The following is a 15,933-nucleotide window of genomic DNA, read 5'->3' as shown; positions in this document are numbered from 1 at the left end:
CCACGGAGATAGTAAACTGCGCAAGGCGCCTCCCACTCAACTCAGTGACTCCAGGCAGTCACTGAAGACTGATTTTCGACCTGCTGGCAGTCTCCAGGCAATTTTAACACTAGGATCGATGCCTGGAATACTACGGCAGCCAGAGCGCGGCAATTAACTGAACGCTGACCTTAGGGAAAATTCTCCATTCATTGCCTCTGCGGAGAGAGCAATTACACGACCAAAATGAGGCACCTAGCTCAATAGAAGCCAAACGTACCTCAACACATTTGTGAACTGTAAGGCCGAGATCTAGAGTCTGTTAAGGTAGTTTCCTATGGATGATTCTTCCTGTGTCATCAGCTGTGTAAAACCCAACCCAAAACACTATCAACAGAAGTTTTACTGTCTTGAATTCCTCTTCCAAAAGACTGAAGAGCTTGATGAAATTAGGGATTAGTCAAACTCTAATAATGCTGGCCATGGCCACTCGTCCCAGGCAGCAAGCAAGAAAGAGCAGCCATTTCAGAAGATAACATACCCAGATTTAGGGGTTTGGAACACAAGATTTTGTGAGCAAGAGGCAGGGTTCCAAAGAGCCTTCAGTTTCAGGGATCTACTTGAGAGTTAAGAGGCAACTTCTTGTTCTTGTTTGCAACTACGATCAAATCTTTTTTTTTTTTTTTTTTAATATTTGTATGCACCGGGTCTTAGTTGCGTGGCACGCGGGATCTTAGTTGCCGCATGCGGGATCTAGTTCCCCGACCAGGGATTGAACCCAGGCCCCCTGCATTGGGAGCGTAGAGTCTTAACCACTGGGCCACCAGGGAAGTCCCCAATCAAATTTTATCTGTACAAACACAGGTGGGAATCTGGGATGAGAAGCCATCCAACTCCAAAGGTCTTGATAATAGTTCTTCAATTTTTTTTTTTCTGGTGAAATTGCTCACCACTATCCTACATATGCCTCTATGAGGTAGATAAAAATATTAAAATCTCAATTTGGCAGAAGAGCCAAATATTGTGGCATTATACTCCAGAATAATATTGATATTTAGAATCTTACCAACTGGCTCTTCCAGAAAAAGTTCAAGTTCAGAATGCGCTGACACCTGATGGTAAGCTAAAAAACATGCCCTTCTCATTACAGGGCTTTACCCAGAAAAAAATATATTCTCAGAGAAGGTGCTTGTTGAATTGAATAGAGAAATCTGAAAACACATTTTAGAGAGGGAATTCCTTACCATATTTACATCCTCTTTCGGAAGACAGGTTAGAACCTAGGTTCAAATCCTAGGTCCACTATTTACTATCTATGTGACCTCAAGCAAGTTAATTAACCTCTCTGTGCTTCAGTTGTCATCTCAAAAAGAAAAAGTACCTACCTAACAGGTTAGCAGTAAATGAGTTAATATAAGTAAAGCACTTAGAAGAACAATGTTTGCAAGCCTCAATTACGAATCATACACAAATATAACTGTAATCCTTAGGTGACTTACAGATAATAAAAATTTAAGATAATTCAAAAGTTGTCTGAACGAGGGCAGAGGACTCCCAACCACATGGTACGCACACAAGCAAGTGTGTTAAGTGATAATTCTGTGTTTAGTGTAATGGTGTTGTTAAAAAGAAACAAGCCCCAAATGGAGTCACTTGTGTTGAGCCCCACCAAGATTTAACACATAACCTAACTGCAGTTTCAACCTCTATCAGGAGTAGAATCTTAAACCAATCACTCTGGAATTTCCTGAACAACACTAGTGAGGTAATCTGCCTGATAAGACCCTTTGCTTCCTATAAGGAAATGTGACCTTCCCTAATACAATCCACTCTTTCTTCTGCCTATTGAAAACTTTCCATTTTGCACAACTCCTAGGAGCGCCTTTCTATTTACTAGGCGGGATGCTGTCCGATTCATGAGTTGTTTAGTAGGCCAAGTAGATTTTCAGATTTACTCAGTTGATGTTTGTGTTTTAAGTGTTGAGCTGTGTTGAAGCAGGATTAAAGAAATGACTGAATTAAGTGTGATCTTTTGTTTTTCCAACTTTCTGAACAAAAATCCAAAAGGATAGCAACACTAAAGTGGATGATGAATATTTGCTGAAGCCTTCCACATGTCTTTGAGTAAAAAAAAAAAAAAGGGAAAACAATCCATGTGGGACTGAGTTCATCTTCCTGACACACACAATGCACTTACGCCTTGAGAATACTCAGAGGAAAGCTCTACGGCCGCCACTGTGAGACCAGACGGGAACCCGAAGGCAAAAGGGCAGTGATCTGTGAGTAGCAAGCCGAAATACGACACCAAGGAACTGAAATAGGATTATTCCACTTGAAACGTGACTCCCGGCGAGGCACTTACCCTCAGAGCTCCCGGAAAGTGAGGGCGGTCGGGCCCACTAAACAAGAGAATTTGCGCCCGACCGCGTCAGTAAGGTGCTTTGAAATCACCTGGCGAACGGCATGCTAGGTAAACATAAAACGGCCAGCGCAGGTGAAACTAGTCCGGGTTCGCGAAAGCACTCTGCCCAAAAGGCCTGATCAGAAAGACGGGAGGGCTGGGGAGAGTCGCGAAGTGTAGCCCCAAGCTGGGTCGCCGCCCCGGAACTGAGCCGACGCCCGGGGGAGGAGAGGGGCGGGACAGGCATCGGGGCGGGACTCCCGCCGGCCGCCCGGCCTGCCCAGCCCCGGAGGGAGAGCAGAGGATCCGGGCACCAGCCGAGGAGCCGGGCACTATCTGTACCTTCGGCGAGTCGCCGCTACAGCCGCCGCCGGGCTACCCACCCCACACCGCCAGGGGGCCCAACGCTGCCTGCACCCGCGCAACAGACGCACGGCGGCCGCGGCCCCAAAGCCGGCGCCGCTGACGTCAGGGTGACGTCAGAGCGGACGCCGCGTTGGGGCGGGAGCTGGGACGGCGAAGGAGGGCGTTTTCGGAGCACGCGCTGGGCTGGGGCCGCTGACGTCGGGCTCAGGTGCGCGCGCTCGCTCGCCCGCCCGAGCGCGGCCCAGGTGGCGGCCCGCAGCTCCAGGTGGCGGCCTGCAGCGGTGAGGGGGCGACCGGCGGCGCGTCCGTAAGCTGTCCCGGCGGCGCGGGGGACCGGGCGGGGTCGGGGTTAGGGGAGCGGTGGGAGGGCGCCTCGGCTTGCACTCACGTGACGGGCGGGGAGGTTGGGGTGGGGGCGGCGAGCTGGGTGGGCCCGGGCCCCCGAGGGCGAGACGAATTGTCCGGCCCCACCCCTCGCGGGCCTGCCAGTCGCAGTGCAGGACCTTCCTTGGGGCTGGGGCCGGTCCCGCCGCGCAGCTTCCCTGGGCAGCCTGGTCCTGTGCGGCGGCCCGCCCGACCGCCGGAGCTGACAGGAGTTGTCTCCCCCGTAGGGCCGCGGCGAGAGGGTGAGAGTCCGCGCTATCCGAGGGAGCTGCGCCGGCCTCGGCCCCGCGGGGTCCCACCGCACCCGAGAGGATGGAGAGCCTCCCCCGACGCCCCAGCAGGGCCCGCGATCCCACGCTGGCCGGCCCTCGCTAGCTGCTCGAAATTTGCGTTTTATCCACCACCTAGGCCTTGTCTCCTGAGTCAGTGGCGTTGTGGTTCCAAAGAAATGGAAGAAAAGGAGCGATGTGACCGACTCCGTTCGGTCCTCCTGCCTTGAGGCCTGGTTGTCATTTGCAGAAAGGAAAATACAGCAAGAAAATAGTGTTTTTTTTTTGGAAGGGGTAGAAGAGGAGGGTGGAAGAAGGAAAACAAGGTCGTAGATTTTATATGATTTTTTAAAACTTCTGCACTTCGACAGTGGTGGCAAAATACACTAAATCCAAAAGTTATCTTTGTTTTGAGAAGAGGGGAATTATTTTTCCTTTTGATTACAACCTTTTCTCCCCGTGACAAAGCATAAATCATGGACACCAGAAAATAAGGTAGACCTCAGGAATCCTGCAAAGACTGAGAAGCTTACATTCCTCCTCAGGAGGGAAGAGTGGGGTGTTTTTAGCCCTCTCTGGAACCTAAAACGAAAAACATGAGTTGCGTGCCATGGAAAGGAGACAAGGCCAAATCCGAATCATTGGAGCTGCCCCAGGCTGCACCCCTACAAATCTACCATGAGAAACAGCGCAGGGAGCTTTGTGCTCTGCACGCCCTCAATAACGTCTTCCAGGACAGCAATGCCTTCACCCGGGAAACGCTGCAAGAGATTTTCCAGAGGTAGGGAACTCCTTCTTGGTGTCTCTATACTTTTGTGCTCTTTTTGAATTTCTGTGCGTGGGGCAGCGTCTCTGCTGCAAAAACCTTCAAACCAACAGGGATTGTTAGCTAAATGCTGTTAGCAGGTATAAGGGACACAGGAATGGGAAAGTGAATAATCAGGACCATTTACTGAGCACTTACAGTGGGCTGGGCACAGTGCTAAGAGCCTCAGTGGTGTTATCTCAAGTGATCCCTTCTACAATCCATTGGAATCTGTGTTGTCATTTCCATTTTATGGATAAAGACAGGGCTGAGAGAAGTTCAGTAATTTGCCCAAGGTAACATAACAAGAGATGAAGCCAGGCTTGAATCCAGGTTTGTTGTTGCTGTGCTATTGACCACTATGCTGTTAATGCCTCTCAAGTCCTGCCCCCAAGGAGTTTAGAGTCTAGAAGGGGGACAAGATATGTACACACTCAGTCACCTGTCATCAGAGTTGGAATGTAGTGGGTTCCATAAGAAGGGTATATACACAGTGCTTTTTGCCTCAGCTTTTCTACGAGGCCATGTGCTGGCGTTGGTACTTTTCATATGGTGTTTTGTGTAGCTCTCCTAACAGTAGATTTACTGTCTCTATTTTACTGATAAAGAAACAGAAAGAAAGGTCAGGTAATTTGTCCAAATAGCTTCTAAGTAGCAAAGCTGTGATTTGAAGCTGACTCTAGGTCCCCTCCCCTTTCTACTTCATTCTAGAGGGTCTTTCTTATCCACTTTCCAAACGCTACCAGACAGGTTGATAGAAGTTCAGCTTTCTTCTGTCAGCTTTGATGTTCTAAAATTCTCTCAAAGGGTATGAGAAATGGTTCTGCAGTGGCTGGTTCAGCACGTGTGCTGTCCATAGCAACTTTGTGAGCCTGTCTCACTACTCCAGCTTATAAAGAGTTATCCTGCTCAATTTTCAGTGCAGAGAAAGCCCAAGAATTCTTCAAGCAATGTATATTGGCAGTTCCAGAAGACCCTTCTCTGACTCCATTCAGAGATGAAATGATTGCCCCAGAGGGCCTGAATTACAGCTGGGAACAACCTATTTGGGGTGGTTTATGAAGCATAGGTATGGACCACTTACCCTGAAAGAACCATAGGCCCTCTCTTAAAAGAATGTTAATCCCAGTGTGCTGACAAAATTGTAATGAGAGTAATTACTTTCCAGTGCCAGTGATAACCATAGTAATGCCTTAGCAGGGCAGATGTGTCCTTTGCATCATGGCCATCATCTGGCAAGTAGAATTAACTCTTCTCAGGAAATAGGGCCCTGGGAGGTGAGATAATTTGTCTCAGATTGCTAGGTCATGTAACTGAAAGTAGAAAGGAGGCCAGTCCATTAGACTGCTTCCTTTTGGCCAGCCATTAATATATCTTCTACTGCTAATTGGATATTTGCAGATTATTTCCTAATCGAAGTCTAGGGAGAAGAAAAAGACTGACAGTGAGTCCTTGAATGTGCTTGGTACTTGGTACTCTGTGACAGCCCTGCAACAACCTTATCAGTAGTGATCCTAGGAAACTAGGGTTCCATTTAAGCAATTTGCCCAGTTTCACTCACTAGTAAATGTCAATTCCAGGATTCGGTGTGTCCATTCAGAAGTTTTCCACTTCTCTAAATTTGGCCTGGATCTGACATGATGATGATCACTAACACAGATGAACACTCACTCTGTGCAAAGCACTGTTCTGAGTGCTTTCCTTGTGTTAACTCACGCCTGACACCAATCTTAAGGGTAGATCCTGGGACTTCCTTGGCGGTCCAGTGGTTAAGACTCTGCACTTCCACTGCAGGGGGCACTGGTTGGATCCCTGGGTCAGGGAGATAACATCCCACATGCTGTGCGGCCAAAAAAAAAAAAAAGGTAGATCCTGTTATTTTTCATCTTTCCAGATGAGGGAACAGAGTTCACAGAGCTATTAGTTGTAGGATTTGGTCCCAAGCTTTGTGAATGGAGGGCCTGCTTTCCTATCTGCTCTGCTACTTCCTGAGTATTGGGAAGGCGTCTCAGAGCAATTAGCTCATCAGTAGCTGTTCACCCTGCTAGGAAGTTGGGCCTGGGTTTGAAGATGTGGACTATAAACTGTTTGTGGATAATAGCAGGACTTTTTCAGCTATGTTTTCCCTGAATCAAAGAATGCTGAATATTTGCTAAACACTCACATGGAACCAAAGTTCTATTCCTGGCTTTTGAAGCTTTAGCAAGTTGTACTACATTCCCCCAGGTACCTATCAGCACAATGTAGAGATCCACCTCAGAGTAACAGCAGACCAGTACATATGAGAATATGTGTACCCTACCACTCCAGAGGTGGAACTCTGTATGGAGTATTTAATATGGGAAGATTCGGTGTGGATAAATAGAAACCAAGAAGTGTGAAAGGGATGAGAGGAAAAAACAAAGGGAGGAGAGGTGAGGGAGAGGAGATAGAAATTCTAAACAAACATTTACTAGCTGCCTTCAGTATGCCAGGCACCACTACACACTGTAAAGAAAACAACCTGAACAAGACTCAGCTGCTGAGAAGTATGTCTTAGAACTATCCATTGACCCGGCCTTGAGAAAAGACTTAAGTGAATTTAGAACCATGGAATTCAGAGCAATCTAAAGGGAAAAAGATAATCTATTTGGATTTTTAACAGAAAAGAAGGGTAATGTTGGCAGTAATGTTAACTAGATAATTTTTAATTCCCAGATCTTAAGTTCTATGCTTTTTTGAAGATGTGGCTGATGAATGGTAAAAATGGGTCAAAATTTTTGATTAATGCCATTTGTTGAGAGGAAGTTCATTCTAGCAGTTGAATTTTAGCCAGACAGAAGAAATACAAAAGCAGGGTGGAGTTTCAATGCAGTTGTGGGTATGAGATGACTCATGGTTGGAATAGAAATGAATAGGAATTTAGACAGGACTAAGCTAGTGACTCGGCAGCAACACAGAAACAGGGAAGAGAGGAGTCAGGTGTGACAGGCTCAATCCAGGATTTGAAGATAGTGGTCATGATCGCAGTGATAGCAAAGAGATCATTGGTTTGAAAAGGAGGAACAACTGCAATTGGAGAAAAGGTCAGACTATAAGAGATTATAGATACTGGGGAACATCCTTTACCACAGAGAAGCCCTCCTACCTCCCCATTAAAAAGTCCCTGAGCACACATTTAAAGGAAGGGGCCGCATTTCAAGGTATGGTGGTTATAAATTGAGAAAAGGTGTTGTTGAGTGTTAACCTCTAGAGATTTAAATTTTCTCATCCAAGGGCCAGGCAGACTCCTCCTCGTCATCATCATCGCCAGCACCTACAGAGTACTTTTGTGTGCCTGGCGCTGTGATCTGTGCTTTATGTATTTAATCTGTGCTTTATGTATTTAATAATTTAAAAACACATTAGGAAGTTCTGAGCCATATTTTCTAAGGTCACACGTCAGAACTTATAAAAAGGAAAAAATTAAGGGAAAAAAGGAATCTTGATGACATGTTTCCACATCTCCTTTTCATTCAAACCTGAAACATCACCTTAGCCAGACACAGTGGTAACTACAAGAGAGGACCAGAGACTTAACTGAGGGCACAGACATCAGTGGAGAGACCTGGACTAGAACCCATCTTCTCAGTTGTAGATCACTTCAAATATTATGGCTCTAAGCTCTGCCTATGGTGACAAAAATGAGAGGCTAGCGTATAGTCCAGAATTTCCGTGGAAATAATTAAGACAGTCCTGAATAGGAGTTTGCCGAGGAGTCTCAAGAAAACATTCCACTGGGACAGAGTAGAATTCCCATGGAATTCAGTGGGATCAGTGTGTTGAAATATCCAGGAGACTTCATTGTAGCTTTAGGTTTGGAGGTGGAATCCTAGCTCTGCCACTCACGAGCTGTATATGACTGTACAAGTCCATAACCTCTTTGTACCTCAGCTTCCTTACTTACACTATGGGGTTAATTTCTATCTCAAGATTGTTGGAAGGATTAAGTGATAAATCTCATAAAAATAGCTAACACAGTGGGCACTTGATTATTGTCAAAGTAAAAACAAGCACTGGTATAATGGGCGCACTGGATGGATCCCACTTATTCAAATGGCCACTCTTCTAGGAGTGAGATGGAAACCATTCTTAGCATTTCCTGTATTGATTGGTTTGACAGACCCATGGTTATGCAGTTGCCAGTGCCCAGCTGTGAGAGATACAGAGGAGATGAGTCATCCCCTTTGCTTCAGGAATTTACTATTTTGTTGGACATGTATAAAATAAATGAATTCTTCATTCCTATAAGATAGGAATCATTTCCATTTTTACAGAGAAGCTAACAGGCATGGAGACTAAATCTCAGAATTGATATTGATTCTGCTTGGATGTGAACTCAGATGTGTGTGGTCCTCCTGATCTCCCTCCTTTTTCTACTGCACTGGAGCCAGGAAGGATTCCATGGAAGAGGTAGGAGGTTAGGTTGAGCTTGAAGAAGCTTTAGGATTTAGCTTGAAACAGGAACTAGGATAAAAGAAGAGAGGCCACATGGTCATGGTGGCTGAAGTACACTAATTCCAATGAAAGGGAAACAGCAGGTCAAGTGGGGCTGGGAGGGTTGGAGTTGGCCAACCAGTCAACTGGCTCCACTGACAGTTCTTATGTAAGTGAGTGAAATGATACCTTGGTGAAGGTGGCAGGAACGTAAAGGCTGAATAGGTGGAAGGAGCATTTGGAAGCAAGGAGGTCAATTTAGGAACCTGTTTCAAAAACTCCAGGTGTGGGACTTCTCTGGCGGTCCAGTGGTTAAGACGCTTCCAATACAGGGGACGAGGGTTCGATGCCTGGTCGGGGAACTAAGATCCCACGTGTTGCATGGTGCAGTCAAAAGATTTAAAAAAATTTTTTTTAAATCCAGGTGTGAGGTGAGGGGCCTCCAGTTAGGGGAGAGATAGTAGGAATAGACAGGCAAGGATTTGAATATGTAGGACAAGGAGAAGAGACACTTGGAACACTAGTCCTAGAAGGTGCACCTGAAAAAAAATGTGTGGTCAAACCTGTTTGGGAGCTGCAACCTTTTGCATACCCTCTCCCCGAGACTCAAGGTAAATATTAGCATATTAGGGGCTTCAAGGAAACCTGTAGGAAAAAAACCTGTTTACTTGATTCATTCAGCTATTGTATTAAATGCCTCTGTGATCCTCTGAGGAGCGCATTGGGGGGAAACGCAGCACTAAGGTTTGAGCCTGGTAGGGAGTTAGATGGTGAAAGAGGTGGAAGACTCAGCAGTTTCTTTGCTGGAACCTTCCTGTGTCTACTGGCTGGAGACTTCTCTGAAGGTATTGAGAAGCTACTGAAAAGTTGGTGAAGGGAGAGGAACTTGATATATCTTGAGATAGACTTTCATATGCTTTCTCATTTAATCCAAGTGCCCAAGAACCCACTGAGAGCCTTTGTCCTGTTAAGCTACATTTTAGGCCCAGGCCAAGGGACTCAGCTGGCCTTTCCTCTTATCAGCCCACCGCCACCAGCCACTCTGATTCATGAGTCCTCACCGTAAGACAGCAAGCAGAACTTTGGATTCAAACAAACCTGAGTTTGAATCCTAGTTCTGTCATTTATAAGGGAAGTGATCACGGGCTAGTCATTTTAAATCACCAAACTTCAGTTTCTAAACCCATAAAATGGTAATAATTCATAGCTTCTTATGGGTTTATTGTGAGGATTAAATGAGATACATAGATGAAAGCATCTGTCATCAGGTATGGCAGAGAAGTTTTCACTAAACGGTATTTATTGTCACAGGTAAAACAAAGTTTGGTTGCAGAGTGGAATTTAGTGTCCTCAGATCCCCTTCTTTGCTAACTCTGGAGGCTAGCATATAAGCCCTTATTATTTTAAGGGTCCGCTAATATTTACAGGGCAAGAGAGAGGGAAAACAAAATAAACATGGAAAACGTTTCAACAGATGTCCCTCGAGCACCTGTCACGTGCCAGGTATTCTTTGAGGTCTGGTGATGGGTAGAGAAGGCCTCTGCTGTCATTCTAGTGTGGAAAAACACGCAAGTCAGAAAACATGTCCAGTAGTAACACGAGCTATAATTAAATGAAAGCAGATGGATGTAAGAGGAAATGACTGGGAGAAATGTAAGGTTGGGTGGTCAGAAAAGGCCTCTAGGGCAATAACACTTGAGACCCAAAAAATGAGGAGCAGAGCAAGTGGAGATCTAGGGGAAGAGGATTCCAGACGGCGGGAACAGTGAGTGCAAAGGCCCTCCAGTGAGAAAGGGCTTTGTGTGTTCAGGTTGCAGAGAGAAGGTGTTTGTGCTAAGAGGTAGGGATGAGGTCAGCAGAATCCTAAGGGCCTCGCAGGCCAGAGGAAGTAGTTTAGGTCGTATTTAAGTGCTTTGGGAGCCTTGGAGGGTTTAAGTAGTGGCAAGAGTATGTTTTATGTTGGAAAAATATCAGTATGGTTGCTGTATATAGAGTATAAGATTTCTCAAGTTTTTAGAGTTGACCTAAAGATCTGATTCTCTTCTGGAGATGGCATTTAGCAACCTCCTAGACATCCGCTGTCCTCTTTTATTCCTGAGGAACTCACGTCATTTCCCTTCCTCCCCTTCACACAGAGGTGAAAGGCATGCTGCCCCTTCCTTCAAGATGGCCTTTCCGGGCTTCCCTGGTGGCGCAGTGGTTGAGAGTCCGCCTGCCGATGCAGGGGACACAGGTTCGTGCCCCGGTCCGGGAAGATCCCACATGCCGCGGAGTGGCTGGGCCCGTGAGCCATGGCCGCTGAGCCTGCGCGTCCGGAGCCTGTGCTCCGCAACGGGAGAGGCCACAACAGTGAGAGGCCCACGTACCGCAAAAAAAAAAAAGATGACCTTTCCTCAGGTCCTGGCCTGTGCAGCCTATGAAAGCAAATTAATAGGATTGGGAATGCCTTCAGAACTGACCTTGTCATGAGATGGAGGAGTGGCTAAAGAGGCCTGGGCAAAGATGGCTTAAAGCCAGCGAGCAAACCAGACTTCAGTTGAGTTTTGTTTATCTGGTACAAATTTTTTTTCCAATTTGTGTTTGTTTTATTTTTTTTAATTCAGGTATTTTACACACGTGTATATTCAGAATACCTTTAGGTGGTTCATGAATTTCAGTTTAATATGGGCCTTACTACTTTTTATTGCCTTATGTGGCCCAGTTCATACATTTATGTTACCTGTCTGAGCCCCTGTAGGCCTTTGAGTATTTAAAGATTGATGATTACCAAGTTTGCAAGCCTTAAACAGAAAGCATTTAAAGTGTAAGAAATAAGAGTAAGAAATACTACCCATGCAATCAAACTATCAAATACTATTTGTAATGTTAAAAAAAAGGCTGTATCAAGGCAGGAAGATCAGCAAGGAAGAAGACTGCAGAAATGGGAAGACGGGATTTCATAGATGAGACTCCTTCGTGGAACATTCTCTGTATCCATTGAATTCACTGGAGACACACTTTCTAAATGGCAGGCAGATAGGCCCCACTGCTATTGAATTATTGTTTTTCATAAAAGGAAAGGTAATCTCTAGGGCAGCAGGAGCCCAGACTCCAAAATACTTTGGTAAAAACTCGTTACATTTACTTGAATGGGAGGAAACAAGCTTCCAGGGGCAGTGGTGTAAAGTGCTCTTTTGTCCCTGCCAGTGCAGGGCCAGGAGGGGTTAGGTTGACCAGCAAGTCTCAGCTTTCCTCTTTCACATTTGCAGGTTGTCTCCAAACACCATGGTGACCCCCCACAAGAAGAGCATGCTGGGAAACGGGAACTACGATGTGAACGTCATTATGGCAGCACTTCAAACCAAAGGCTATGAAGCTGTTTGGTGGGACAAGCGCAGGTAGTTGAACCAGGCTTGACTTGATGAGAACTGGCACTCAGCTGGGGAGGTGGCCAGTGGTGTTGGTACAGCTGGGGAATCCGGGGGAGGTGGCTGCTGCAGAGCCCGACACCGTTTCTGTTCTGCAGGGATGTCGGCGCCATTGCTCTCACTAACGTTATGGGCTTCATCATGAATCTGCCCTCCAGCCTGTGTTGGGGTCCGCTGAAGTTGCCACTCAAAAGGCAGCATTGGATCTGTGTTCGAGAGGTGGGAGGTGCCTACTACAACCTCGACTCCAAACTGAAGATGCCCGAATGGATTGGAGGCGAGGGCGAGCTCAGGTACCTGTGTGGCTGATGTAGTGGCAAGTTGAGCTTATCTTTGGACAAAGGAAATGAAATTCCTAGCTCCTTGGGTCCTCTCCTTATTGTCACTTAGAATCATAGGGTTTCAGACTTAAAAAAGACCTGAATCTTTGATGACCCATGAAGACATTAAATCCCATTGGTAGAGAAGTCCCATTACCTGAGATGCTGGCTTTCTAGTCTGGCAGGACTGGCATTGTAACATTCTCCAACTTGACAGTATAGCTGCCAGTTCAGTGAAAGGAAGGCAAACATTTGGGCCAGAGGGGGCTAAATTTCCCTGTAACCAAAGAAGAAACTCTTCTTCTTCTTCTTCTTTTTTTTTTTTTTTTTTTTTAACAATTATAAGTCCTTTAGAGTACTTTGGGCTCTGTTCCTCACAGAACTGGCTACTGTTGGCAGTAACATATGAGGATGAGCAAAAATTCAGATTGGAAATTGAACTAGACAGATTGAGGGGTAACCAAATGTGGACTCCTCCAAGAACAGATCACTACTAGAGCGTGTTTAGGGCAGCCAAGGGTATAAATAACAAGGGTCCTGTCTGGCGAATGTGTAGCCCCAAGACTGGAGTTTGCAATTTTACTAGTATTTTCATTTTCTCTTTCATCTACCCTTTTTTCCTGTAGGAAATTTCTAAAACATCATTTGCGAGGAAAGAACTGTGAACTCCTGCTGGTGGTACCAGAAGAGGTGGAGGCCCATCAGAGTTGGAGGGCTGATGTGTAACACAGTTCTGCCCAGCCTTCCCTCACCTCAACCCCCAAAATCCTCTGTGATGTGCTGTGGCCTCTACAGTGGGTCTGCCCTTGCCACGTCCCCAAACATCTCATCGGGTTTTTCCCCTCAGATTTGACAGTGCAATAGGACAGACGTGTAGACTGTTACAGAACCAACCAGCGTTACTTGTTCTGGGAAAGGAAAGTAGGAGCTCTGTGTGCTTAGGGCAAGCTATGGAAGACTTCTGTTTTATTTAAGAGAGGAGAAAGAAAGGTGGGTCTTAGCTTATTTCCCTGCTTCTCTGAGGACTTGCCAGAGGCTCTGCTGGAGTTCACTGCTGCTCTGACTCACCTGGAGATGCTGCCTTCACTTCCCCTTTCCTGGCAACCAGTGGGTCTGAAGACACAGTACAGGCAAAGCCCATGTGACAGGTTTGAAGGACTTAGAGCAAAAAGGCCTCTCAGGAAACCATCTCCAAAACTGCAGCAGCAGTACAGCATGCTGTCTCCAACCCTCAATGCCGCCCTTACCCCGTTTTTAAGAGTGGTTTATGGCCATCCTTGGAGTTTTATAATGAAAAGTTCTTTAATATTCCATGCCGGGTGGTTGAATCCTGCGATATTCTAGGGTAACAGGGTGAGCTAGATACCTAAGAGGATGTGGCCAGAACCAGGCTGGGGCAGGCGTGGGCAGCCTGTCCGCCTCACTCCAGCATCATCCCTCGCACTTCACTGCATTGCATTGGTTTAGGAGGCTTTGAGGCACAAGATAGGCAAAAGGGCAGTTTTCCCAGCTGACCCACTCTGGCAAAAATCAGGAAAAAAATAAGACTGCCTTTGACATCAAATTCTTCTGGTTTGAGACAGAGTTGGGCAAGGAAAGTATTGGGAAGATAAGCCTTCAGAGACTTGGAGCAGCTAGAATGGGTAGAAGTCCTAGGCTTGGAGTCACTATAGTGACGAAGCAGAGCCCTCACGTTGGGTGGATATGTGCGTGGATATGTGCGTTAAGCTTTGTCATCTCTCTGTAGCTTCCTTTACAGATCAACTGAGAATGGACCCGTCCCCTACCTCTTTAAATAGTTGTAGGCCACTTTTCTCCCCGTAACTTGAGAAAACAAAAGGAGAAGTAAGGGTAATACTACACCGCCTGTCACCACAGTGACTGTGGTTGTCTCAGGACAGGTGGGCAGGCAAGGATGGCCTGTCCAGCCCTCACAGGTCAGTGGTTTCGGCAGGTCTGAGAGCCGCCCCACTGGCCAGACCTCTCCAATAGCAGAGCCAGCCTGGGGCTTGCATGTCCAGCCTGAGCAAGCTTAACGGGATGAAGCTGAGGCTTTCTCCCCACTGTGACTGGAGTGCATGTTTACACCAGCACTTTTTCTGCACATGTATCTTCAATCCAACAAGGCCGTTTTTTATGCTGAGTAACAGAGGCCACCAAGAGGCAACTGCATTATACCCTCCCAGCCCGTGGCCGCATTCTCTCCTGCACCATTTTCTACACCAGACCTGCTTGGCACCACAGGGAGCTCTTCGCCCCTGCACGATGACATTCCAACCACCACCAGCCAGAAGTTACAGCCAACCTTGCTCATTGTCACAAGCAGGACCTTGGGTCCATTGGCACTGTCAGTGATGTAAGCCATTTCCTGGGAGGAGAAGGAAACTCCTCACCACCAATCTGCTTGGGCCTGTGCAAATGGCACTTCAAAGGAGTCCCCATGCACTTGGAGTCCATGAGCCAGTGGGATATATGCAAAGACGCTTAAAACATTTCAGGGCTGGTTTCTCTGTTCATATCCAATTCTGGTGCTTAGGAACAGGGACCTATGCTGATGCCCAAGGGCAAAAAGCCCCACTTCCTTTAAGAAAGGGGGCAGGCCTGACCCTGATGCCCAGTAAGGGGCAACCCTAGGCTTTTTGTTTTTCTTGCTTTTATTCCTTTTTGTTGGCCTTGTGCTGGGTTTGTTTACAAAAGATGTATTTTGTTTAACCAAATATTAAAAATGGAAAACTCCATACATAAATTTCATCTGTCTGAATTCTATAATTATGTACATTAAAAAAAGTGTAGTTTAGTATAATGCTGCTTTGGAAGGAATTCACTACCACCATAAGTCATCTTTTAGAGACATTGTGCTTTGGCCAGACCTCTCACTTCAAAAATCCAGACAAAATGCTCACCAAGTAGGACTTGATTCAAAAAAAGCCTGAGACACTTTTCGATTTAATTTGTAAAAACTAGGCTCCACAGTATGAAGAACCCTAACCCTAATCTTAAGTACAAGTTTTCTTCACTGACAAGTGACTATTCTTCCCTGGTTAACAGGTAGAAGAGTATGCATTTACACAGAGGACCTGGGAGGCCCCAGCACCAAGTACATAGCAGGACTCCGAGCCAGACTGCCTAGATTTGAATTCAGATCAGGCATTTTCTATTCAGCCTGGAACAGATCACTTAACCTTTCTGGGACTGTTTTCCTCTTCTGTAAAATGAGACTACTACCTCCTCCTAAATTGTATAGTATAGTTCCAGCAACCCACATAAAGGACTTAGTATTGTTACTAGCACAATGCCAATAAAAATGTGTGTGAAGTGGAAAAATGTAAACAAACTTCAAAGATAGGGCTACAGTTGGATTCACTGTCAATAGCTCATCTGCAATTACAGCTGATCCTCAAACAGCACAGGTTTGAACTCTGTGGGTCCACTTACACGTGAACTTTTTTCAAGAAATAATACAGTGCCACATGAACTGTGATTCGTTGGACAGCAGACACATAGAGGGCCAATGATTTTTAAAAGAAATGCACAGGCTTTTGACTGC

General features: G+C 46.1%; 1 protein-coding gene across 1 annotated transcript; it reads left to right on the top strand.

The window, feature by feature from the left end:
* Positions 1-3,871: 3,871 nt before the first annotated feature.
* JOSD1 (Josephin domain containing 1) lies at positions 3,872-13,121 on the top strand. The gene is made up of 4 exons (XM_079715184.1): positions 3,872-4,180; positions 11,908-12,036; positions 12,165-12,359; positions 13,013-13,121. The coding sequence occupies exons 1-4, from the start codon at positions 3,996-3,998 to the stop codon at positions 13,110-13,112; spliced, it is 609 nt and encodes a 202-aa protein (XP_079571310.1). The 5' UTR covers positions 3,872-3,995; the 3' UTR covers positions 13,113-13,121.
* Positions 13,122-15,933: the final 2,812 nt, after the last annotated feature.

This window comes from Hyperoodon ampullatus, assembly GCF_949752795.1.
Source record: "Hyperoodon ampullatus genome assembly, chromosome: 11".
Lineage (NCBI taxonomy): Eukaryota > Metazoa > Chordata > Mammalia > Artiodactyla > Ziphiidae > Hyperoodon > Hyperoodon ampullatus.
The sequence above is the reverse complement of the archived record's forward strand: the minus strand, read 5'-3'. Positions and strand labels throughout refer to the sequence as shown.